The following is a 25,960-nucleotide window of genomic DNA, read 5'->3' on the forward strand; positions in this document are numbered from 1 at the left end:
TTGGATTTAAGCACACCCTCTTGACTACATTACGTTTTTGAGGCTAGAGCATTTTCAAACTACTTGGTTTGCTTAGGATGTAAGGCTATTTGTATGAGGGATCCCAGAGCATTAGCACAGAAGAGTTAGATTTGTAGGACCTCACTGTCAGCTTTGCTCAGGAAGCACCCAAGATGTAAAAGGTATCTGTTATAACTGAGGACTTTTCTCCTGTTGTGTAAGTGCCAAAAGAAGCAGCTTCCTGACCACATAATTTTACCTGCGCAGCAGCAGCTTTCACTTACATTAAACTATTTCTTCCATAATCACACAGCACCGATGTGAAGGTAAGTCCATGAAAATGAATCTTCTGGTCTGCTATGCAGTATTTCAGTATTCTTAGTGAAATAAGACAATTGAAAGTCTAATAAACGTTATGGACTTGCCTTACCATCAAGGGGAAGCTCCTGTTTGCAGATGGGAGGGCTGTCGGAGGCAAAGTGCATGCTGTTGCATTTCACTGCTGAAGGCAGCTTCTTGAGGACTTACAAAACAGGGACAGTAGGATTTTTTGTCTAATCTGACTTTTAATGATCCTCTTACACTCTTTGGGGAAAATAATAGAGCTGTGCTTAAAATTGAGTTGTTTTTGTTTTGTTTGTTTTTAAATGCTTAGAGTATACTTCAGGGTTTTTGTGTTCTACCCTGTACCAAATAGTGTGTTTCTGCTTTTGTACGTGTTAATGCAAAGGCACTCGGGGAGACTGCTTGTGCTGTGTCACAGCTTTCTTTTACTAATGCCTTTAGCTTTGTTGTGATGTTGTAACCATTTATGAAGAGTGACAAAACTGAATTTGGCTAATGTGACCTGACAATTTTGCTACAAAACCAGTTTAAATGTATATACTTTTTCAATAAATGCACCAACTTTTTTTCTAAAAATGTTAACACTAATGAAAAAAATGACACCCCTTTTAAAAATTTTACTTTGAAGCTCAGTGTTTTTACTTTTAGTTCTCTACTACCTCCCTCCCTTCTCCCTCCCTTCTTTGTTCAAATGGAGAGGATATAAGGAGAATTCAGATGCTGCATGTCTTAAGCGAAAGCGTTCCCAAGGTACAGTAATTGTAGATTTTTATTTTTTTTTCTTGTAGTACTCCTGGTTTAGGAAGCTTTAAATTCTAGTTTGTTCGTATCAGTGAAATGTGTTAGAATTACATGCTTCAATGTCTTGAGCTGTGCTCATGCCATTTCCTTCAAAAGGGAAGGAAAAAGCATCATGAGTCTTAGAAGAAAAGCAGCAGCATTGTGAATCGTAGAGAAAGTAGATGCTAGCAGTATGATGCTGTAACCTTTATTATAATTGCTTGTGATTGATAAAAACTATAAACTTTTATGCTCTTACTATGTGGTTTGGCTTTTTCAATAACCTACAAGCAACTTTCTTGAGAATCTCTACAGGCCTGGTGTTAAGGTAAATTATGTCAGAGAAGGAATGGGGGATTTAACTGGATAAAGAGTTTTATACTAGATAATATTTTGTTTGCCACTTTTTGAATAATGCATGCATCTTTAATTTTGTGTTGTAAATTGTTTTTACTGCAGCTTTTGTATACTGAAATAAAATAAGACTTTGGACACATGATATAAAAAAGGGAGGCTGTACAGGATACATGATCAAGGCTGCTGTGTCACAGAACTGTGAACTTTGCAGCAGCTGATGTGCAAATTTGTTTCAGAAGGTGGGAATAGAGCCATTAATGATTGCAGAAGGCTCAAAAGTACCTGTCGCTGATCTTTCTCCGGCACCGTTAAATCATGGTAATGCTTAAACTAAGATTAAACTCTTAGTGACTGTGGAAATAGACTTCTGAAAACTGCACCTTCGATTTAAAATGTAAATGCACGTGGTAGGTTTAGAAATATTCTTGTCATACTATATATTCTTTTAGTTCCTAGGAATATATTGAAGGATGAGAACTTATTTTGATATGCATTAATACTTGCCATTTGACTTCCTATAATGATATTTTTTGGTAACTGAGTCCAAATGCAAATGCCTGAAATCCAAACGGTGCATAGTCAACTTTTTCCTGCCTCTTCTCACACATGGAACTCAGATCTGTTAAAGGTGAAAAGCATAACTTCTGTCTTAAACAGTAAGAAAAGACTTCTGCCTTTCAGTTTGTCGTTGTAGTTTTGAAATTATTCTATGTATTTTTCACCAAATCATGTTCAGTTGTATTGTTGGATGGGCTTGAATTAAAGTTGCCTTTATAGCAATTAGTGATGTTCATGAATTAGGAGGTGGTAAAGTGCCATAGAAAAAGGACAGCAATGTGAAACAGCCCAATTTGATTAAAAGCAACAGCCTTTTTCATGTGCCTTTGTGTATCGAATGAAAAGAATGATTTAAAGTCCACAACTGTACCTCAGGTTTACATACCAGAGCTTCAAAGTTGTTTAAAAAACAACAACAGTGGCCAAATTGTGCTTTCAGCTATGTGTATGATCTGGCCAGTTTTTGTGCAGAAACTGAGGCTGATTGCAACACGGATTTACTTAAAAATAAATTTGGAGGAGGAGGGAAGGCAGGAAGGGATTTCAGACAGTGTGTATCCCTTCTCTGGTCTTTAGCCCTAACTGGAATGACAGTGCCTTTGTGGAGCTCTTAGCACTTCAAAGATGCTTTTCTCTATTGATTTTGACGTGAGCATAGAAACTGGTAGAAAAGAATCACCCCGTGCTTTGGTCTTGGCAGGTAGATGAAAGCACCGAGTGAAAACCAGGTGCTTACCTTAAAAGATATTTAATTTAAAACTCTTGGCTCTGTGAAACGCCATCTTCTAGTGCCTGTCTGCCAGTGCTTTCTGCTGGAAGCCTTCAGCTCCTCGAGCACTGGAGCCAGGCGGCTGTTTGCACTGGCAGTGCACGTGCAGTGTGCACGTCCCCAGCTTCTCCATGGACTTTGTGCTATTGGCATGAAAAAAACAGTGCAAGCTTCCTGCTCCTCAGTTATTCTCATGCTATTTTGGCTCCAGATGAGTTTCTGCTGTCTAATTGAGACCAGGTTCTTCAAGGCTGTAGGCGTATGTACTTTGTATTTTCTTTTTTTTTGTTTCTCCATTTTTATATTTAAACTTTGTAGAGGGGTTTTTCCATCTATGTTCATCTGTCTTGGTGAAACTGGAGATTTGTATGATAGGAAACAGTGATATTTTCAGCTGGGAGAAGACCTTTCTTAATCCATCTCCCTTCACCTTTTCTTCTCTCTGTCTAGCAGCAGCCTGTCTTGCATCTGCAGTGGGGCTATGCCTTCTGTGTATTCAAACTCTAGGTGTCTGTCTTGCTTGGTATTCCTGAAAAAACAGTTTTGTTTCCGGCTACAGAGGAAACCAAAACTTGGTTTCATTTCTATGGACTCAGCCTTTTTACCAAACCAGAAAACTGAGCAGCGTGGAGATTGCTTAGGGGTTTTGCCACCTGGGGAAGGTGCATCTACAGCGACTCCTGCTAAGGAAGCTGTGCATCTTCTTAGTGTCAGCGAAGTAGCTCATGTGAAAACAAAGCTGCAAGAAGTCAGATCCGGAGGGAGGTTCCTGCCCTGTGGTTTTACAAGGAGATCCTTCGTCTTCTGTGCCTGCCTTTCAGAGATGCCTTAGCCACAGTCAGATCTCAGTGAAGCTCAGCAACATCCTAACCTGGTGCCCTGGAATGAAGCCACAAACACAGCAAGCGTGCTGCTGGAGGACCAGAAGGCAGAGGAATGAGCATGAAGAGCATTCCCCTGTGCTGTACGCACTGCCTAATCTGAATTCTGCAGCTTGATACCCTCTGCTTCCTCAGGCAAACTGTGACATGCCTTGGTGACTTTCTGACACTCTGTGACATTTCTTGGTGTGAACAGCTCCGGAGTTGTCACTTTAACTACCTCTGCAACATGCAAGAGGTTTACATCGCAGTCAGCCTTTGTGTCTGAAAACAAAATGTAAATCAACGTTATCTCATCTTCAGAAAAAGAATTCTCTCCTACCCATGTTCAGGTTCAAAATAGCGATGGCAGCCCTTGGTATCCTATACCTGGGAAGCATGGTTTGCATCTTTTTTCTCTCTTTTTTTTTTTTTTTTTAAGAATCATTATTTTCATAATAATTTGATTTTCAAGACAAAACAGCTTTTAAAATGTTATTTTTGGTGTTAGATGGAAAGGAAGGATACATAGTCCAAGTGGTGTAAAAAAAAAAAAAAAGGAAAAAAAAAAAAACCACCCCTGACTGCAGACAGCATTTAAGGATCACTCCTCCTCAAGCCACTGCCTTTCCAGTGGTGATACTAAGCAATTCAGTCACAGGCTTCTCTGCTTCTTGCTGGGCATGGTTTGGACCTTGAACACAGTGATCTCCAAAGGCATCATGCTTCCAGCCTTCCTCTGTCAGCTTCCCCAGGAACATACTGCGTGATTTCATAGAATGTGAGCGGAACAAGCTTGTTAAAGACCTGCTGGATGATGCATAAGAAGTCTGCAGCGATCGTGGATTTGGGGATAGAGGAGTTTGCAGACATACCTGCAAGGAAGTCACTTTGCCACTGGACTCCCTGCCTCTCAGGACATCACAGACTGATGCATTGACTCCCAAGCCCGAAAGAGGAAGTTTTATTGGGAATTTCCTTTCCTTTCCAGTTCTAAACTGAGATTTCTGGACGTGGACTCATCTCTTTGCCTGTAGGGGTGTTTAGGAAACAGTTTGCTCGTTCACTGAGTTCTCACTAGATTGCTTCTTGCTCTGGCCAGTCATCAGCCTGAGCTGACGTGTCTGCTCTGCAAAGTCAGGCTGTTTTCCCTTCCTCTTTGTTCTGCCAGTGTCAAACAGCCATGTAGTTCTAGTTACTTTTTGTGTATCAGTTATTTACTGTGGCAAAAGGGGTCATCCTTTTCTAATCCCCTTGTTTCCTAGAGACTTGATTTAGTTTTTCATCAGACTGTTAGTTCTGTCTGCCTAGGCAAAGAAAAATACTATAGGAGAAAGGTCGCAACATTTAGTTTAATGCGGCTGGTTTGTGCTGCAAGAGAGTTAAAATATGAAACCATGATGGCTCAAGTTTTCTCAGAATGTTTTTAGAGTACAAATAATACGAGTAACTTCAAGTAGGGGACAGGCTAGAGCTCCACTTGTTATGGAAAAAAATAAAATAAAATCCCTCTGGGTGTTTTCCATGCCTTTGGACTTTTTAGCAAGACCAATGACATAGTTAAATAACACTTTCTTGTCAGAGGGCTATTGCTGTTAGTTGTCAGCTTTCCAAGTATTGCATATCCCACATTAGATGAGACCTAAGCAGCAGATTTCCAAACCTAGGTGAAATCTGCAGTGCTAGTAATAGAGCTGTGATACGGTTTTGCTCACTCGAGCTCCAAGCTCAGCTGAGAGTTTCTGCCTTGCATTATAACATGCCTGCTGTGCTTAATCCGACAATCAGGCAGTGTGTCATGAGGTTGGTCCCAGAGTTCAATCGGTTCCAAATCTGGAAAACACAGGAACTGCACAAATGCTCTATAGAGCTCTTAGTGGCCTTTGAAAGAGCTAGATTCTGTTCGGTGCCAGAAATTACTCATTCAGAGGCTTTCTCATTGAACTGCATTTCCATCTCCTAGACGTTTCTGAAAGGCTAGCAGATGCAGTGGAGCCTTCTAGTAACAGAGCCTTGAAAGCCTCTGTGTTGCTGTAGGGCTCTGTAACCTTGGTCAAAACCAGGGATCCCACTGAGCAGTCACAGGACAGAGAAACTAGGAGTGCAGCTGAGCTTTTCTAGCAAGAGTGCATGGGGCAGCTACCTGGTCATCACAGCAGCCATTAGTATTTTTGGGGTGCATCTCCCTGCCCCCCCACCCCGTTCTTTGTTTTCAGTTAAGGATATATTTTGGAAGCCTAACAGCCCAAACTGAGGGTGGCAGGAGAATAATGTGAAATGTCCTCAGAGCGGGTCTCCTAATTGCTGTTTGTCTTGGTGAGATTAATCCGAAATGTAAAAACCGTTCAAGGTAAGAAGTAGTGTGGATGTAGGTATAATAGAGATCTAGATTTTAAAGTGTGTGTGAATTACCCTTTTTTCTGTGTTTGAATGGGTTTTTGTTTTCCCTTTATCCATCTAAATTAAATATTGTTCCTTTTTGCTGCAGCTATTCATAGTCTAAAGTTGAGTCGCAACCATGTGGACTGGCACAGTGTGGATGAAGTGTATCTTTACAGTGATGCAACAACATCTAAAATTGCAAGAACTGTTACACAAAAGTTGGGGTTTTCCAAAGGTAATATTTCTCGGGGTTTGTAAAGAATACTTTAAATACCGGTATTTTAAGATTGTTGCTTTAAGACTAGAAGGAGACTTCCAGTTTGAAGTTACAATATGTGACTGGCCCATTTTTGCTGTTGGAGTTTTTGCAGAAGAGTGTAATAGGTGCCTTGGGTTGTTGTGCATAATTGTAATTATACATTAATAGTCTGTGGCATATTTGTATTACATTTCTTATTATTATTTTAGAAGCAGCAGTTTTCATATGCTTACTACTCTAATACAACAGTGGCAGTGACTAGCAGACACAATATAAGAATCACAGTTCCCTTTGCAATCTTAACTTTGCCGTTGTGTTACTTGCATACTGTGATGCATTCCTTAATAACATGATCATAGCTTCCCCTCTTGCCAGTTCTTGCCTTTTTCAGTTCATTAGACAGACCTATGAACTGCGAGGAGGGGTGAGCAGTTACACCTGGACAGAAGGTATTTTCAGTACAAATCCAAGCTAATTTAGCTCAAAATTACCAGTTATAAAGCCAGTGAGACTGAGAAGGTTGGAAGAGAAGATGTTCCCCCTTAAAGGAAAGGCAGATTGTTGCCAATTAGAAATCTGGAACTTGTCCTCTCTGCAGTAGCATTCTTGTGTAGTGCTGGACAGCTACAAAAACAAGAAAATACACAAATTCCTTTTGTTTTCTTCCTTTGTCTCTGAAGAGACAAGATCAAGTAATAGGTATGGCTTTAATCTCGTGTCTCTGTTCTGTAATTAATGCCCTCTTAACCCACAGGGCTCTTGGGTGGATACTTAATTAATGTTTGCCAAGAATTAATATAATTCAATGCTGTTGCACAAAATTACAGAAGAAATGAAATAGTCTGTATCCAGAACACGATTTGGGCAGTGTGTAATAAATAATAAACAACCTCTGTCCTAAGCAGTTCGGGGTAAGAAATATGAAATAGAAGCCCACTTTATAAGTCCGTCCTGTGTGAAAACCGCCCTTAGCATTTTTGTTATGTTTTTCTCCTCCTTAAAAGAAAACCAAGTTCTTCCTTTCAGATTTTCACGTGACGAATGATGCTTTCTTCCTCTGTATGGCCATCTGCAGGGCTTGCTGGATTCATACTTCTCTCCCATCGCACAGCCAGCGTTCACACGAGGCTGTTGCCTTCTATATGGGTCTGTCACTAGAGGGGGATGAAGCCACGCTGTGCCAGTGGGTTTCACAAGCCATCAGCAGGACAGCAAGAGGATGCCCATATCTGCCAGCATAATTGATTTTTGGTTTGGCTACTGACCTGGGGAATGAGTGAGGAAATCTGAGGATGGATGGGCTTGGAATAAAATGTAGATTTTTTCCTGTCAGCGTGAAAAATTGTAAAGCGTTTCAGCCAGTTCTCTTAATGGGGTCGGATAAAGAGTGACAACGCATATCAATTGTCTGGCAAGACATTTCAATGATCAGTTCACACTGTAGAAGTAAGATGGAAATACAAGGAAGTTTAATGGTTGAGGTACATAGAAGAAGAGCATTGTGTTGTGAAAGTGGATGGACAATTATACAAATGTTTTCCCAAAGCTGTTTTTGAAAACAGCTCTGAAATTGGTTGTCTTTACAGTAGAAATAGCCTAATATGTTGAGTGATACAGTTAATTGCACCTAGTTGCTCAAATCTCTCAGGAGTTTAAAACTGCAGATTATTAAAAAGTACATGCTAATTCTTTATGTATAATTGTATTTTCAGAATACTTTAATGTATTGGTCTGAGACAAGTTAAGCATCTGTCATGTAAGACCATTGCACTTCATAGAATGTAACTGATCCAGGATAATGTTTTTTCTACAGCTTCAAGTAGTGGGACAAGGCTACATAGAGGCTATGTAGAAGAAGCTACGTTAGAAGACAAGCCACCACAAACTAGTCACATTGTGTTTGTTGTGCATGGTATTGGGCAGAAAATGGACCAAGGAAGGATCATCAAAAATACAGCTATGTGAGTCCTTCATACTATTTGCAGTAGCAACTCTAGCCTGAATGAATCGCTGACATTATAAATGACAGCAGACTCTTCGATTTAAGCTGTATCTCTTCCTGTTTCCTTTCCCCCCCTCTTTCCCTCAGTCATTAGTCTTTATGTTGTGGGTGCTCTACTTCCTATGTCAGTTCAACTGTATGGGCCTAGTGAGAGTAGCTGCAAGCCAGAAGAGCAAAGATGCATCCAGTTTTCATGACCAGTGCTTATGACTTTCAGAGGACCGGTCAGTGAATTTCTAGCACTGGTGCTCAGTGACTTTGCCAACTGGGTGGGGAGAGATTTTCATTTGATCAAAAAGAAGTGGAATCTCCATTGCTCCTGCTGGTTGTCAGAACACTGAGCAAGTGAAATGCATGCTGGTAAGAGAGGGAAAATGAGGAACTAGAACGAATGTTGGCATTCCTACCAGTGCCGAGTTACTTAATACAGTGGGAAGCTCCTGCTGAGAGTCTACTCACTGAGTTCTGAACACAGAAGTCTGATGAAAAGTACGACGTAATTAAATGCTTACGGGATCTTTTCATTAGAAGTCTTTTGTGAAGCTTGGTTTGCAAATGTTTTTTGATTTGACGTCCGAGCTAATTCAGAAGGCCACTCAGAGTGCTGCTGAATAGGAGGAGAAACTCCCAAATTATTGAGAATGCTGTCCCTGAAAATACCTTTGTTGAATATTAGAAGGAGTTGTAAAGTCTTGATGACAGCGCTGTGGGAACAAGGTAGTGTTAAGGAATGCTTCATTAGCTGAAAGAGGAGGCTAGAAGTGTTAACTGCAGATCTCTGTTGTGCAGGTGGTTTAGTATGTGTGCCCCAAATAGTTCCACTTTCCATCAAAGTCAACAGCAATAGTAACACACCCAGTGACTCCTGTGAAGGCACGTGTAGAGCTAGGATTGCTGATTTCGTGGCAATGAACAACTATGTGGGTCAGTACTCATGCAAGTGACAGAGGTGCCGTTTCTCTAGTGTGTGCCATCGTGTCAGCAGGCTCTTGTGTTCATTCAGCTCATTGTTCCACTCGTGTCCTCTGGTACAGTAGATTAGGCCTCGTGGTTTCACTGCTGTGTCATTTGTCATCTCAAAGCAACAACCTGCTACTCCCTACTCTCCTTGTGTAGCACTTCGCTTCTCTTACATTTGTGGTGTTTAAGAGCAAGGAAGCAAAACCGGAGAGAGAAACCTTTTTTGATAAAAATCTGAAACTAGTCACCAAGATAAAAGTAAAAACTTACATTTTTGTAGGAGCCAATTACACTGGTAATGCAAACGTCCTAAATATAAGTTGTTGTTTTAACAGCTACCAGAAATAAAACTTCCACCTTGGAGTCATTTTGTCTTTTTCTTTCCTCCTACCCCATTTTGCATTGAAAATACATACAGGGTTTGTATGTGTGGATTAATTTCAGCTCAGGACACAGTGCATGGGTGTCCATTCCATAAGAAGTCCCACTTTAATTGGCAGCCCATTCTATGAAATATTTTCTCTAAAAGGGAAGCAAGACTCTTTGTGCTTCAGTAAATTCCACTCTGGTCTCAGATACCCTCAAGAAATACCAGACAGCACTGCATATTCTTTTAAAATTCTAATTATTGGCATAAATTGTGTAGTCTGTACAAAATCTGCAAATGAAAGCATCATGTTAGATTGAAATCTTTTTTTCTAATAGCTTAAAACTTATCGGTGGAGAAGATCCCATATGTTCTAGGAAGAGATTTTAGAAAAAATGTCTGCCAGGCCGACACAGTGGCAGTTCTCACAAGCCGTACTAACACTTTCTGTTAGCACTTTCATCTGTGATGTGTGTGTTTTTCTTTTTAACTTTTTTTTTTAAATGTTCTTTTGCATTAGGGACACAAGAAGTCAAATGTTGCCTTTTGAAAAAGGATAAGAAGGACAGGCAGAAGTATTCTTTGACCCTTTAAAGTAGAATCTAAAGAGAAAAAAATTCAGTGTTGCTTCAAGTAGGCAGACTTTCATGGGAAGCCTGTAGTTGCAGCCATGCTAAATCTGGAACTTAAGCCTTAGGTCTGCCCATTAGTGTCGCCATCCCTCCTTTCTTCTTTCACCAATACCTGGGTACCACCAGCAGTGGCAGAAAGCATTAGCAGCCCCCAGAGCTCATCACTGTCTTGGGCTGCACGCAGCTTTGTGTGTCGCTTGAGAAATGGATGTTACCTGTGTGGGAACCGTGGGGTAGTCGTCGTGTGTCCCTTGGAAATAGAAAGCTGCTTTTGCTCTAGGCTGTCTGGTGTCTTTGATAAGCAAGTAAATGTAGAGCCTGCTGTAAACTATGTTATTTTAGTCTGATGGGTAGAAAGAGGAGGCAAACTCCACAACACCTTGCATTTTTTTGGTATGGTGCTTGGAGGGACTGGAGGATCTCTGGATGGGGATTGATTGCTCGGGTTCATTCCTTTCCTCCCACCCTTAAAAACCTCTCTTCTGCATTTCATCTTTGCCATGTACATATATTGTTGCTTCCTTTTGGTTCGATCTACCCTGGTATAAAACGTTTGCATTTATTTCAGCCTGTGTGAGAGCAACACTTCAGTTCATAGCATAAAACCATAGTCACACTTGAACACGTGGTATTAAAAGAAGGAGAAAAGAAAGAGAACCCAGACACAGAATACTCTCTCTGTAACCCAGGTGGGTTGAGAGACCCTACCAGAGCTCACTTGATACGCTGTCCTCAGATTACTACCTCAAGAAGGAATTGGTACAGCTCATGATGTATCTGCATCATTAGGCAGATACTGTTGGTCACAGACTTGAAAACAGAACCCTGATTCCAGGGTAATTTAAAATTGCATGCGCTAATTTCATTAAGAAATGGAGTTCAGTCTACTCATTAATGTGGTTCGATGCTAGGGTTGCAGGGTGTCCTCTAAGTAGGTAAATGGAAAAGATGCGTTTTATCAATGTTTGAATGAACAGGTCTTTAAAAGATGTGACATGATTTTGTTTCTTCACAGTAAAGTTAAACACATTTATTATCTAAATGTAGCACAGCAGCTGGTACAACAAGCTGCTCCTGTCAGTGCTGATATTAACAGCAGAACTCGTCTGAGAAGAGACAGTACCTCCTCCAGGCTGGATCAATGATTCAGCTGAGCTAACGTGGACAGAATAATGCTCTGTGAGATGCTGCAGAAGAAAAGGAATTATTATATCTTCTTCCATAAAAAAAATTATTCTGTATTTCTATGTAATATAAAAAGTTTTTTTGATTTGCCATCAGATGCAGTATTCTGACATTAGATTTCTGGTATGGTACAATGTTAACTTTAAAAAGATGATAATTTGAAGATAATCTTTTAATTGTACATACTTTCACACCTAATAGAGTGTTTTTGCACTGAAGCCTCGTCTCTCATGTTGTTGAAGTTGTGCTTTAAGGTTGTGTGTATTGGGAGGGGTGGAGAGGGGTGTCCTTAAATATACTAAATAGAATTTAGGAATGTTGCTATCCATGTTTCCAACCTTTAAAAAAAAATCCTCTTGTTTTATCAGAAGCTGACCCTCTCAATTTTATAAACTCCTGTGCTTAAAAAATGAATGGAGTAACTGTTCTGTGTATTTCCATAATAGCTGTAATGTTGTGCTGCTTCTTGGCTGCTCTTTCTCCAACCCTGGTATCTGTCTGCCTCTGTCTGAATCTTCTGTTTTGATTCAAAATTTGTATTTGCCTGTGCTGCTGCTCGTAGCACAAAAATTGCTGTCTGCACAAGCACATCATCTTGGCGTTCCATAATCACCAATTACATTTTTATTGCAAGCCCCATTAGAAAGCTTTTTAATTGTGGATTATCATTATAATTACCTCAGAATAGCTGTTTTGGTAAATTTCCAGTGGTACACAAGCCCTTGCAGAGCCTCTCAGAGGCCTTTCAATGCATTTAATATTTGCTGCTTGAATCTTAAATCAAGATTTCCTAGTAGAACGTTTTCAATGTTTTCAGCTTTTCACGTATTGGGTAGTTTTGCTTATTTTCCATTTAAGGGCTAGCATTTCATTACATACATATTACGTGTTTGTCTTCCATTCTTCGGTGCTGGCAATAATTGCACGTTCCTCTGAAGTTAAGCATGCAGGTGGTAACTGTTGTTGTACCGGTTTCAACTTGAGCTTTCTTTGGAAGGTAAACGGGTTCAGCCCAAGAGGTAAAAGGTGATGGTTAGGGTATTAATACTCTTGTAAGAGCTTGTTCTGTGTATGTTTATTAATTATCTAACACGACTGCATATTGGACCAAAGGTACAATAGCCTGCTTGGGACTTACGCACATCTCTGCATTTGTTCCTGCTCCCTTCCTCTCCCCAGCCCTCTTTTCTGCCCAGCATTACACGTTCCCTACCCACAGCAGCACAACTGACTGTACGGCCCCATCGTAATCCTGATCACTGCAGTTACCCAAAGACCCAGAACCCCATCTGGAAGATGGGAGGGACAGGCAAGGAGGCAGGGTATGGCAGCGGGAACAGGGAGTGCCTGATCTGCTTCACTGCCAAAGGCAGCATCTCACCGACGGACATCCCTGCTGCTGTTTGGCGAGCTGTGCTGCTGGGCAGGGGGGAACCTGCATTTGGAGGACCTGGACATCCGCAGTCTTGTCCTGGCGATCCCATAGTCGTAACCAAGAAGGTTGGGTTCCTTTGGTCATCCAGAGTCCCATTATTCTTGAAGAGCATGAAGCGTGAATCATGGTTATGTTCATTCTGGTTGCCTCCTAGAATTTTCATCTTTCCTCTGAAGTAAAATGAGTCTCTGTATACCCTAGAGCAGCGGTCTGAATAAGTTAAGGCCCGAGAGCAGATGAATCCCTGACGAACAGGGGCAGAAGACAACACGTGTCTTGCAGGTGCTCTTTGAAATCTGCCTTGAATAAAACTCGAGTTTGCATTTCTGAGACGCGGCTGAGCTTTTGAACACAGCGTCCCTTTCATTTCCTCTGGCTTGAGCTAAACTCAGTTTTTATTACTCATGCCCACTACTCGCTTCGATTTACCAAATTTAGTTCAACCCAGCCTCAAGTGTCCTCAAAAACTCGTGATATTATTTCCTCAAAGAGGCAGGGAGTGCTGTGCTCTGTTGTGCTGAGCTCCAGAGTAATGAAACCAGTATGGGAATGCTTTTGAGCTTAATTTACCAGGTATGTGACCCATGAATGGCTTTAGTTTGCTTTGTTTCTGGGTTAGCAGCAGAACAAATACTTTACGGGGATCTCTGCCCTGGATAAACAAGAAATGCGAAGTGTAACATTTTGGGAGTAAAGGGTTTTTTGAGAAATTTTCATAAAAGTATGTATCCAATTATGTATTATTCCCACTTTACTTTGAGTACTTGCATTTAGAGCATGGATTTCCTTCACATTGAGAAGAGGAAAGAAAACTGTTCAAGGTTTTTCTTTTCCCAGCCATTCGCCCATTGCCCTAGCTCCTAAATCAAGAGTTCAGAGTAAGAAGCTGGCTGGTGTAAGCTTCTTGAATTCAGGAGCGTTCCCTCATTCTCGGCTTTAGATTTTCTGCCTGAAGAGAGTTTGCGAAGATGACTTGGAAATAAAATGAGTAACACTTTCAGCCCTTCAGTTATTTTGCTCCGTTACCAGATATCAAAGTGATTTTATAAAGTTTGTGAACTGGATGAAGCTAACTTGTTTGTAACTCTCCAATTTCTTCAATTTCTTATGTACTATTTGAATGCTACAGAGCAGTAAAATGAGTAGCGTAAGAGTTTAAAAAGAAAAAAAAGGCAATAATTGTAAATATGTTAGTTCACCCTTGGATTATACTTATACAAGGATGGATACTATGAAAATATGGGAGTATTAGTACATTGCTTTAATCAGAGATAGGCAGCCAAACACATTTTATTTATCGTGAGTCTCAAAGTATTTCCAGACCATTACTTCCTGCATGCAAAATAGCAATAGGTCATAACGCTTTCCAAGGCATGCACTGCATCTGTGCTCGAATGGTTTTTCTCTTAGAAAAATCGTAAATTTTAGTTGTTACCATGCATTTGGATGTATATATTTAAGTAATTGTTGCTCTGGGGTCAATATTTCAAATTCTGTTTGTATTGGAAAGCGGAATAATTCTCTGCCTGTTTCGATGAGGTTTTATCACTTCGGTTCGTGTTAATTTAGCAAGTGGCTGGAGGGACTTGCCATCTAATAAAATAGCTGATTTTTTTTTTTTTTAAGCCAGAAGAAGGTATTAAAAAAAAAAAAGACTTAATAGCAAAACAGATGTGCGTATATATAGCAGGTGTATATTCTGGTGTTTTGTATGTGAGCACAGCCACACTGCTTGGCAATTACACCACAGTTTTGGTCAAAATCTGAAATATAAAGCTGTTGATGAAAATCAGTGGGAGATGCCGTCTAGTGCCATTCCCTGTAAATGAGATGTGCTGCACTGGGAATTGTCCTGCTAATGTGTTCTAATGCCTCTGTGACTCTTGGGATCAGGAGACGGGTGTGATATTGCTGCTGTAAAATAATGGGGGAGAGAATAATTGCACCTCTTTCTGACAGTATTTGGCTAGTAATGCTGAACTGGATGGCATAGGAATTTTTAGTGGTAGGCAAAAAAATTAAACTTTTTTAGTAACCGTATAATTTGTAATCTGAAAACAGGCAGGACTTTGTAGTATTAACCAGCTCCTTAAGGCTAACACGCAGTGCAGTGTGCCGCAGTGGAGGAGCACACCTGAACCAGCACTGAGATGGGGTTGCTGAATGCTTGGTCTGACATCAGTGATGTGGCAGCTAACAGAAATCTGTTGGAATAGACCACCTCTTCTGCTAGAATGTGTTTTGTGAGACAGGAGGAAGATGCACACAGAGTTGCCTTTTGATTTTCTAGTATGCCCCAAGTGCATTTGAGTGTTTGTCCATAATCTGTTTTAGCCGAAGTTTGGAACCCTTCTGCCAAAGGATGCACCATGTCTGGGCAACCACAGCTGATGGAGGGGGAACCATCAAGATGTGGGAGGGTAAAAGTTAAAATTGCATTTTATATTTTGCTAAAGGACACAAAACTGGCCCAGTTTTTAGGGGAGACTTGAAGCTTTCCCAAAAGCTTTGGCAGAATTTCTTAGCTGCATCGTTTTTCCAAACTCTTGTGTCTAGCTTAAGAAATAAGACTTTCAATTAAAAATCCTCCATCAGTTTTCCCGTGAACAGCTTTAGTAAGACCTGAGCCCTTTGGAACAGGAAGAAACTCCATGGCAAAGAGCTCCAGGGAACATTTTGTTTCCTGATAGAGGGTTCCAGTTTGCCCGCCTCCTTGCTTTGGACGTGACACAGCTTGATGGTGACTTGTGCCATCCCGTAACCTCCTGAGGTTTGGGGGTTAATTACCTAACAGCCGCCCATCTGTGTTTAAAAACAAAACCTTCAAATCAGCAGATTAATAACCAGCAGGATAAAAGAAGGCCATCGTATTTGAAGCAGGGATTGTAAATAGCTCTAATAGCTATTTCTTCATAATGTTTATGGCAGCCACTAATGGGTAAATAGTTCACATGTTTTTCCCTGAACTGTTAGGACCAAGTTACGCAGAAGTTCTTTCATTCAAAGTAATCACTGCAGTGTAGAAATCTGTGCTTTATTCATATAAAGTTCCTGTGCTTTTAGTGCTTTTAAGTCTAGCAGCTTTAGATTGCTGCTCATTTGCTGATCTACTGTTAAACTTGCTATTTCTGAATTCATGTTAGCTGGCCACTATCCTTCTTCTTGCACAGAAAATTTAGCAGATTTAGCAATACTAAAGAACTAACAACATTGCCAAATACTTTTCATGTGGATTTTAGGTCCCTAAGTTTCTCTGTATGAGCAATTATCTGATTTTATTCAAACAGGTGTGTTTTTCTTTTGTTTCGGTTACACAAGGACTCCACGAATGTTAATATATATATTTACTGAATTTTTATCTTCTTGATAATCTGTGCAGCTGAAGCTAGGCTCTCGAGAAAGTGTCCTCGGAGGCGTGTTGTGTGCGTGGTGGTGGCGCAGCTTGGTCTGTGCTTTGCAGGGCTGGGTCACTTTGTGCCTGTGTAGTCCCCACACACACCTGCACAGAAATGTTAACAATTCCCTTCCTAAGCCAGTACCAGTCACTCTCCCTGTACAAACACTGCTTGTAAGGCATCCTGGAATTGCTCGTGAGGAGTGCTGAAAGCTCTGTTTGGGGCAAAGCAGCACTGTTCCTTTATCCTTTTTAGGATCTACCCCCCTAGGTGAGCTTTGTCTCATTATTTCATCTGATGTACATAATCACCACTACATATGTGTGTGTATTTATATTATTTATTTATTGTTTGCTTGCTTTACATATGACATGCAAAAAATATTCAAAAAAGCTTACATAGCCCTAAGCAAAGAGGTTCATCGGCCCTGATTTAAGCAGGTCTTCTTGCTGTTTTTTTTTTCCCCCATTATACAGAAAGGACATCCTGTGTGTAAACCTTTGCCATCTCATTGGACTAGATACTAGGAGATTAGGAGTGCAGTCAAACCAGGCTTTAATAATAGAGATGTTGATTAGTTGCATTTCTTGACTGCTTGGTCAAGAGTTACGCCATCAGTAACTATTTTGAAACACAGTGTCCCAAAGGATACTCCCCTTTTTTTCCCTTCTTTCATAACCAACACCTACTTTTTGATGGGAAAATGTTTTTGTCTGCCCACTTCAATTAAAAATTTGGTATGTCACCGACCTGCCTTTTCTTAGCATAATGTGCTTTTCCTTATCCTGAGGAGAAGAAAAAAAAAAAAAGATGATTTAAAAAAAATAAGAATTATTTTTGTAGAAAATGTTTTTGCAAGGCATTGGCATTCAACCCTTCCTCGGTGAAGCGTGTTCTCCCACACTGTGAAGCTGATGAGGCTAAAGTTAAAAAGTAGAAAGTGTTTCGCCCAAAGCCACCGTGACATCCCTCTGCAGCCCTCACGAGCTGCTGGTAGGAGCTGAAATTCCTCTCTGCTTCCATTCCTCTGGCCACATCCACCTTCAACTTTCCTGCATGACATAAATCCTGTTACTGAGCCGGATCTGTGCAGGGCAACAGCTACAGAGGGAAATTCAGAATGACTTTTGTCAGTGCTTCTTCCTTTTCAACTGAATTGTCACCTCCTGTGGCAACCTTGTGGAAGAGGTTTGAGCAGCTCCCGACTTCATGTCTCAGCTACCTGCTGTGTACTGCTGGCTTTATTTGAAAGAGGTAAGGATGGATTTAAACTCAGGACAGGAATTTGAGACGAGTTGTCCATACAGGATCCCTGCGTAGTGCTGATACCGTTTCAGAGCAGACAGTTTTGCCCATCAAACAGAGCAGCTGAAGCGATTACTGTCTCAGGTGCTGGTAGTGATTTAGGCTGAACTGTTGCGTTTCTACTGAAGCAGAACAGGAGCACTCATATATTCAAGGAACGTGTCTCAGCCAGGGGGTGAAACTTACCTGAAGCACATTTGGATTTGTAGAAGTACTGGTGGGAGATTAATGTCATCGTGCATTTGGTTGCAGCAATCATCAGAAGGGGGTTTGCTTTGAAAATAGAATAAAACATGTTGGAACTCTGGGTTTTGCCTCAAAACAAAATTCTGATTTTTAGCTGGGAACCAGCTGCAGGAAACTCAGCATTGCTGCCCCTCGGTCAGATTTAGTTTGTTGTGCTCATCTTCAGAAATGCTAATGTCATTGGGACCTAAGTACAGTATAAAGGAAAGAAGGGAAAATACAACACTTCCTCTGGTTGTTAAATGTGTTTGATAGAATGCATGGATTTTTCGCTATCTTCTTCTAGAATTTCATGCTATTTTTCATCCATTGCTGATGGGTCTTTCATGCCTCAGTAGTAAAGTAGCATTTTTAAAGGAATATAATACGCCAATATTCCCCTTCTCCCCCAGACAGCAGAGAGGTTCAGATATATTTTGTTTTGAGGTATTTTTAAGTTTCTTATATCCCTTCAGAGAGATGTGTCCACCAACATGCATGTTGAGATATCTTTTAAAAATGAAAAGTTATTTAAAAGCACAGTCTCTGCATCTGCTACTGTAAGTTGAAATCCTAATGAGTGATCCCGTTTCTCGCTCTGAGAACTTTTAAAGCTTTCCAATTTGATATGAGAAATTAAAATTCTGACTTTTCAAGCAATATTGTTAATAGTTTGCGTTGTGCTTAAAAGCACTGAATTGTCTTCCTTACATAATGGACTAAATGGTTGATTTCAGTGGATTCAGGATTTCAAGGCAGTGATAGAATTCTTAATTTTTAGATCACATTCTAGCCCAAATCAGCCAGCGTTAACAGACGTCTTTCAATTTAATTTGGACAGTTTATTAGGCTCATAGTAAAATACATTTAAAGTTCATAAATTCTTTTGAGCATGTAATACACATAATTTTCCATTATATGATAATTTAAGTACTTGAATTACTTCACAATTTTGTTTCACCTAGGTTAATAAGCATGCATTATAGTAAAAGTAGCAATGAGAGAAATGAGTGGATGCACTGACTTTCTTTGATAAGTGCACCAATAGTAGTCTTAACAGGAACATGTTCTTTCTTTCTTTTTGTAAGGATGCGAGATACTGCAAGAAAAATAGAAGAGAAGTATTTTTCCAATCTTGCAACCCATGTTGAATTTCTTCCGGTTGAATGGAGGTCAAAACTTACCCTGGATGGAGGTACATTACTTGATTCTTTTGTTATTCCAGTAGCTGCAGTCTGCAAAATTGTCCCCCAGAAGTTTCATGCTGTGTTCTCTGCATGTGCCGTGTTTGGATTTTATCATTCTCCTGCATGTAACTCGAGTCTCTTTTCTTTCAGACACTGTGGACTCCATTACTCCAGATAAAGTACGAGGTTTAAGGGACATGCTGAACAGCAGTGCGATGGATATCATGTACTACACAAGTCCTCTTTATAGGGATGAAGTAAGTGTTTGCTTGCTTGTTTGCTTTCCTGAGACACTAAATAAAGAATACTAAAACTTTTCAAGTATAGATCACCTGTAGTTGCTGCTATTGCGTGGGCAGCAAGTGCAGCTCTCTGGGATCTTCTTTCTGTACCCATGACACTCCTCACTTATTGTTTCTGAGACAGGAAAAGTTTCCAGTTCAGTGCTGGCCTTGTATCCAAGGGGTAGGCAAAATTCAGGTTTCTTTTCCTGTTGGGAGCTATCTGTGAGAAGATAACCAGGATTTGGCAGAGTTCGTCCTAGGATTTGAGACAGGAGCAGACAGGCATCTATTTCAGATGAGCAATAGAAATGTCTTTTCTTATTCTACAGTAGAAAATAAGAAATATTACCATGTGTGCAAGCATATAATATTTTAGGGTGTTTTTTTTAATATCATTGAGGAGTAACCAGCAGCTTCAACATTTCTGAAAGACATGAGGCTTTAATTTTGTAAAATTAGGGATACCATGTTCTCCTTTTGTCCTATCAGTATGTGTGTAAAATACCTGGAAAACATCCAGCAGGATGATCCTCGTATATCCTTGCTGTTAAGGGACTCCTAAGTTTGGCATGTAATTTTGGAGAAATTATGAACATAAAAAAATAACATTTACACTTCAAGTAATCAAAATACAGAGTTTTAACAGAGAGAAAAGTAGAAAAACAGCAAAAACTTCAGTCAGTGTAGTTTGTTTAGAGCAGAAATCAGCAGCTTAGAAATGAAAGGGTTTTTTACAGTGTTTTCATACATCTGCACATTCTGAGCAATGGGACTCCATAGAGCTGAGTATCTTCTTACTTCTTGCAAAATCTGTGGACGTCATTTAATATCTGTCAAATGTGAAGTCAGATGGGGCCAGCAACATCTGTAAACATGCCCAAGCCAGTATTAATAGAGGTATACACTTGACCTTGCAAGAAAAGCAGGGCAGTTACCTGTTTGTTAGGTGAGTGTTCATATACTGGAAGCTGTTGTTTATTCTTGCCATGTCTGTGTAGGCATGTGAGCTTTCGTCTGTGTGGCCCCATTCATCAAATGGAGAAGCCTTGAATAAATGACAAAGTACCCTGTAAAACATATACAGTGCGTCATCCCGTGAGCATCCTTTGTTTGCCACACGTCCTGGAAAAGCCCTGTAGGGAGGTTTTAGGATTACTTTCTATAGGAATTATAGTTTTTTCTTTATTGACTGCATTATATATGGAGCAATGGTAGTGTTTTTGCAGATTTCATGCTCAGTCTGCATGGTTAAACTAGGGGTTGTGGAAGATATCTTACCAGAGGACCTGATGCCACCTTTCATTAAAATTAAATACGTTTAGGTACTTTAGACTGTCAACGTAATTGTAAAACCTAAACTTCCTAATAATAATAACTTTCCTGATAGCAGCAGTGGTTTTGAAATTGCTATGAGCCTTTTAAGCTTCCAACGCTAGAAATAAGTGTAATGAAAGCTGTGCTCTCTTGTTGCTTGGTAATGCAAAGTTCATTGTTCAGGGCTCCTGGGTTCTCAGCTGTGTATCAGGTTTCCTTGTCTGTTGTGGAACTGAGACCAGTGTGAACTTCTGTGGCAAGTGAAGAAAATTTCTCTGGCAGCTCAAAAATAGATTTTTAAAGTGCATTAGAGACTTGGCATGTCTACTGGCATCTTACTGGAAATGGATTAGCAAGTAAAGGTTAAGTATGCTGGCCAACAATGCATGAAAAATTGAATTCATTGCCCAGAAGAGCTGTAGTTTTGCAGGTATATTACCATCCCTCAGGTATGAGAATTGACAAATAACTGTGCTGTGGCTATACTTAGATCTGATTACAAAAGTTGTTTTCTTCACTAAATCGAGTGAATTTTTGGAGAATGAAGGACCACCCACTGTAGGAAAAGATCAGGTTCAAGACCCGCTAAGGAACCTGAAGATGCACAAGTCCATGGGATCTGATGAGATGCATCCACAGGTCCCGAAAGAACTGGCAGATGAAGTTGTTAAGCCATTATCCTTCATATTTGAGAAGTCGTGGCAGTCCAGTGAATTCCCCAGTGACTGGAAGAGGGGAAACGTAACCCTATAACCCATAAGGAATTGGCTGGATGGTCACACTCAAAAGAGTTACAGTCAACGGCTCGATGTCTAAGTGGAGACCAAGGACAAGTGGCATATCTTCAGGGGTCTGTATGGGGACCGGTACTGTTTAATATCTTTATTAATGACAGGGACAGTAGGACCAAGTGCACCCTCAGCACGTTTGTTGACGACACCAAGCTGCGTAGTGCTGGAGGGAAGGGATTTCATCCAGAGGGACCTTGGCAGGCCTGAAGGGTGCGCCTGTGAGAACCTCGTGAGGTTCAACAAGGCCAAGTGCGAGGTCCTGCAGCTGGGCCAGGGTAAACCAAACCATCCTGTGATTCTATGAATTTTCTTGAAACATTTCACCCCAAGAATACGCCCCGGTTGATCATTACCCTGCCTTATTCGGTCTGCATTGATAAATCGTACAGCTTTCTCAAAGCGAAGTTGTACACTCTGAATTGCGAGCATTTGTCCAAAAAGCACTATTTACAGGTGTAACGTTAAAACCTTGAAGAACAGGTTTCTGAAATGAATCTTTATTGTAGTCAAAATATTTGGATGCAGTTTTTCTTCTTCGCTCAGCTACAGAGTTCATGTGCTGCCACTGTGTTGCCAAGGATGTGACCTCTTGATCACATCCCTGCTCATTTAGCTAGGAGTTGTGGAAAACCCTAGTCATTAAATAGTTGTACGTCTTTGCACCTTTTATTTTGCCTTTAGCTACAGAAATGAGACTTGTATTTTTTCAGTTACTCCTTCTTATCCCATTTTATTTCCTGTGACCTGACTTTGCACAGATTAAGGACAGTATTATCAAGCTGAGCATTCCTGTGGAAAACCAGCGTTGTGGTGTCCATCTCCCCACCATGTTCAGAGGTCACTCCGTTCAGAGTATTCATTCCAGCTCGGAAGCAAGCTTTGTCTTCAAGTATTCACTTAGTCCCATGTTGCTCAGAATTAGTATTCCTGCACACCACTTTATAACACCAACCTGAGTCTTTGGATGCTGTTGGTGCTCCTAAAGCTTTCCATCCGAACATCTTAGAAGTGTCTCAAAAGGAGCTAATTAAACTTTGCTGTGCCCCATGAAATGAATTGAACAATGCAGTGAGTTCACCCTAGAGAAGAACAAAAGCTGTTATCCACCTGACAACGCTTAACTATACTTTGATACTAATTTTATTTCTAATTCAAAGGATTTCTCCCCACATCTGGAAGTAATGTGGCCATTGCTTTAAAGCTTTTGACCGCTCTTTAAACCTCTTGCTGAGGGATATTCGAGTGGGTAACCACTGAAGGAAAGAAAAAAAAAGGAAAAACCTTGTCATATCAGCTTTCATATGAGATAGCAGACAGCTGCTTCAGATGCAGCTGGATTGTTCAGTGAGGCATTACGGGAACCTGGTGGATAACCCCCTCTCTGATTGCAGGTATTGTTTCTTCTGCAGCATGGTAGGAAAATGTCAGAAGCACCTTTTGGATTTTTGACATGTAATGTGATACTAGACACATATCAATAATTCAGTGAAAGTCTCAGACAGCCTGGTCTCAGAGTTCAGTGTGGGGGCTGTTTGTAGCCCTCCCAGTTGGTTGTGGCATTTGTGTGAGGCTGCAAGTGAACTGTGCTACGCAGCTCCTCGTCTGTGTGGTGCTCCGTGATGAGGAAAGCGGAGTCCCTGTTTAAACATTACAGACATGATAACAAAAGAAACTAAGTTGATATTTTGATGCCCACGTGCCTATTTCTAAATGAACAGTCATTTCACACTGATTCTGATCTTGCTGGTGCTATTTATGGTAACGTAATGTGGGCTGTTAGCGTGTCCAGTGGGTGACTGTGTCACATCCGTGCTGCTGTAGTTCTGTGTTTCTTTAATAATAAATGGTTCTGACAGAGTTTAAAAAGCCTAATTGATGCATAGCAAATTTAGTGTTGTCACCTTCATTATATTGTTAAGTGCTTATTTTACTGATCTCCGCTGTGCTTACTTCCAGGCTAATTGTAATGCTGTGAATTATTGATATGTCTTGGCAGAAAGTGCCTGCAATACAGGCTTAATATTATCTGCATCCGTCACTGAAAGACCTTTAAAATGTTAGTTCAAATATTGCAATAGCCTCAGAAGATCAGTAGATGTTTATGGATTACTTCCGCCACAGCCGACGTGCAGGGGAAAGAATGCAGTGGGCATTGAACGTTTCTCACCAGCTGGCGAGAGGAAATGAAGGCTCAGGGACGTGGAGGAGTGTTACAGGCTTTAGGAGACCAGGGGATGCAGTGACATGCAGCCAACATAGCATTGCTCCCCTGGGCAGGCTGCACTGTCCACTTTGAAGTGGCTTGTCACTTTGCTCTTACACACATATGAAAGAAAGGGGATTAATGACTGTACTCTTCAAAGATGGAACTAGTATTAATTTTTACTAGAGATTTCATCCCCCTTTGATAAGAGGTTTTGTAATTGGAATGTTCTTCTCTGCTTCACTCCTTTCAGCAGTAAAAAGCATTTTTTTAACGTGTTTCAAAAGGAGAGGGATGTGAGGCAGGAGATTTTTAACTGGGGATATTTCAACACTGGTTTTGCTTATTCCCTTGAACCTAATAGGGAGCTGCTTGCCAGCACTTTCACAGCTTGCTTAATTCATTTGATTGTCAGCTTCATAAAGTGGTAGGTTACTGGATCTGCCAGAACCTAAACTTAGCTTTGACTACGGTGACTTGGCTAGAAATGGATTGGGCTCGGCTTTTCAACAAAAAGAGGGGTAGTGAGAAAGAGACTGGGGTCTGGGCAGATCTGTGGATCCTTTATCTGTAACGTCACTAAGAAACGAAGCCGTTCCTGTCTTTTCACACAGTTAAGTCTCATTCTGGCCTCTCATCTGTTGTTGTGACACTCTTCTGGCATCCATCCGTGATGCCGCCAGGCAGCGTGACAACTTCTATGTTCTGGAGGGTCAGCAGCCTCCCCACCTCTGCGGTATGTGCTGGCATGTTTTTGTTCACGTGCAGCAAATGCTCCTTGCTTTTGTTTTCGTGTTCTTTTACAATCTGTCCTTGAGATTCACATTTTCATTGGCTTTTAAAGACCTTCTTCCACCTTCATTTGGCCCACACGCTTTCTTATTGCCTGTTTGCTGAATTTTGTACAAATCTGCACTTTCTTCTTGAAGTTCTCTTGACGTCTGGAGGGAGCTGCTCACAGAGCTCACAGTTCTCAGATCTGCTTCAGATTCCTTTCCCACGAAGCCTACAGAAACATTCATGCTGTTCAAGCTGGAGTGGTGCAGAGGTCAGGTTTCCTGCACTCCCTTTTAATGTGTAGTTATCTGTTATCGTTTGTTGTGTTTTTTTTCCCTTGGGCTTCAAGCTGTTCGTGTGAGAAGATGTCCAGTGGTGAGGGTCCCGTGGAGAGGACAGAAAGGCACTCCGAAAGTTTCACAAGGGGGTGCTCAGAGCTGAGAGCAGTGCCAGGAGAGGACAATCAGGAGAGCCCAAGAGAAGGGCAATTTTTTTGTTGTCTTTGACAGATCAGAGAGGTTGAGATTAGAGTGCTATATTCAATTTTTAGCCACGAGCAGGCCTTTGAGGATTTGAGTAAGAACAGTGCAATCTCTGTGTCACTTCTGTGCTCAGGGTGCCAGCAGAGGGTTTGTAGTCCTTACTCTCCTGGGAAAAAAAAATAATAATTTCCTGAATATTGAGTGAAAGTGTCATTTTCTGCCCTGGTACTTTCGGAATGCACTGAAAAGCCCACTTTTACCCCAGCATCCTGCCCACTAGGACATGCAGGGGAGGTGAAGTTCTTCCTGCTGCCTCCTCGGGGTGGTCCAGGCCTACGTGTGTCTGCCACACACATAGCCAACTTCCTTCTGCTTTGCAAGAAATCGGCATGCTTATCTACACTTGGGTCTCGCAAGGCTTTTTTCCATCAGAAGAGGAATGAACAGCTGTTTCGGATGCTGGTGATGGGGATTTAGAGGCTTGTTTTTTTCCAGCTCAGCAAAGGACACTCTTAATGCCCTTCACAGAGGGGCTTCAGCTGAGACAGACAGCAGCTCTGCATGTCTCACTGCCTACACATTTACTTACTGCCCTTCGTGCTTCAGCAATCCAGGCGTACCCAAGTGTCCAAGAGACGATTAGAGACGTGATCCTTCTCCCCATACGGTCAGTCTTGCCACAGCTCCTTCCTCTGCCGGGATGGCAGCGGTGTGTCTCGTCTGGCCGAGGCTCCCAGCTTGTGTTTACAAGCACATGCCCTTGCCACCAGGATTCCTGAAGGGTTGGGATGGGTTGTTTGGGTTTGGTTTGGTTTATGTGTTGGAAGTGATATGCCAGACAGGCATGTAATTGGAAAGCAGAAAAGCAGAGGGGATTTATGGCCAGATGAGAGCAGGCCCAGTGACCCATTCCCTGCCTTGATTGTCAGTCTCAGCTTTGTCTTCCCCTCAGATTGCATGACTGTCACTCTGGCTCTCAACACGTATGCAGAGAGACCATTCTTTGCTTGGCTTTTAATTAAGTTTGCGAAGGGTGAAGAGCACTTAACCTCAGTTTGTCAGCATATAAGCTGATGACTTCTGAGCAACTTGATCCTGTCAGCTTA

The 25,960-nt window shown here is 41.1% G+C and overlaps 1 protein-coding gene across 4 annotated transcripts in view; it reads left to right on the forward strand.

The window, feature by feature from the left end:
* Nucleotides 1-25,960, forward strand: part of DDHD1 (DDHD domain containing 1) — a 66,509-nt gene that overhangs the window by 21,511 nt on the left and 19,038 nt on the right. For 2 of the 4 annotated variants that reach the window (XM_083836770.1, XM_083836772.1), the window contains 5 exons: nucleotides 994-1,095; nucleotides 6,158-6,286; nucleotides 8,124-8,271; nucleotides 18,905-19,011; nucleotides 19,154-19,260. In XM_083836770.1, coding sequence (XP_083692896.1) covers nucleotides 994-1,095; nucleotides 6,158-6,286; nucleotides 8,124-8,271; nucleotides 18,905-19,011; nucleotides 19,154-19,260 — 593 coding nt within the window. The remainder of the gene's footprint in view (nucleotides 1-993; nucleotides 1,096-6,157; nucleotides 6,287-8,123; nucleotides 8,272-18,904; nucleotides 19,012-19,153; nucleotides 19,261-25,960) is intronic. The other 2 variants (XM_083836771.1, XM_083836773.1) reach the window with 1 other exon arrangement.

Source organism: Anser anser (assembly GCF_964211835.1).
Source record: "Anser anser genome assembly, chromosome: 5".
Taxonomy (NCBI): Eukaryota; Metazoa; Chordata; class Aves; order Anseriformes; family Anatidae; genus Anser; species Anser anser.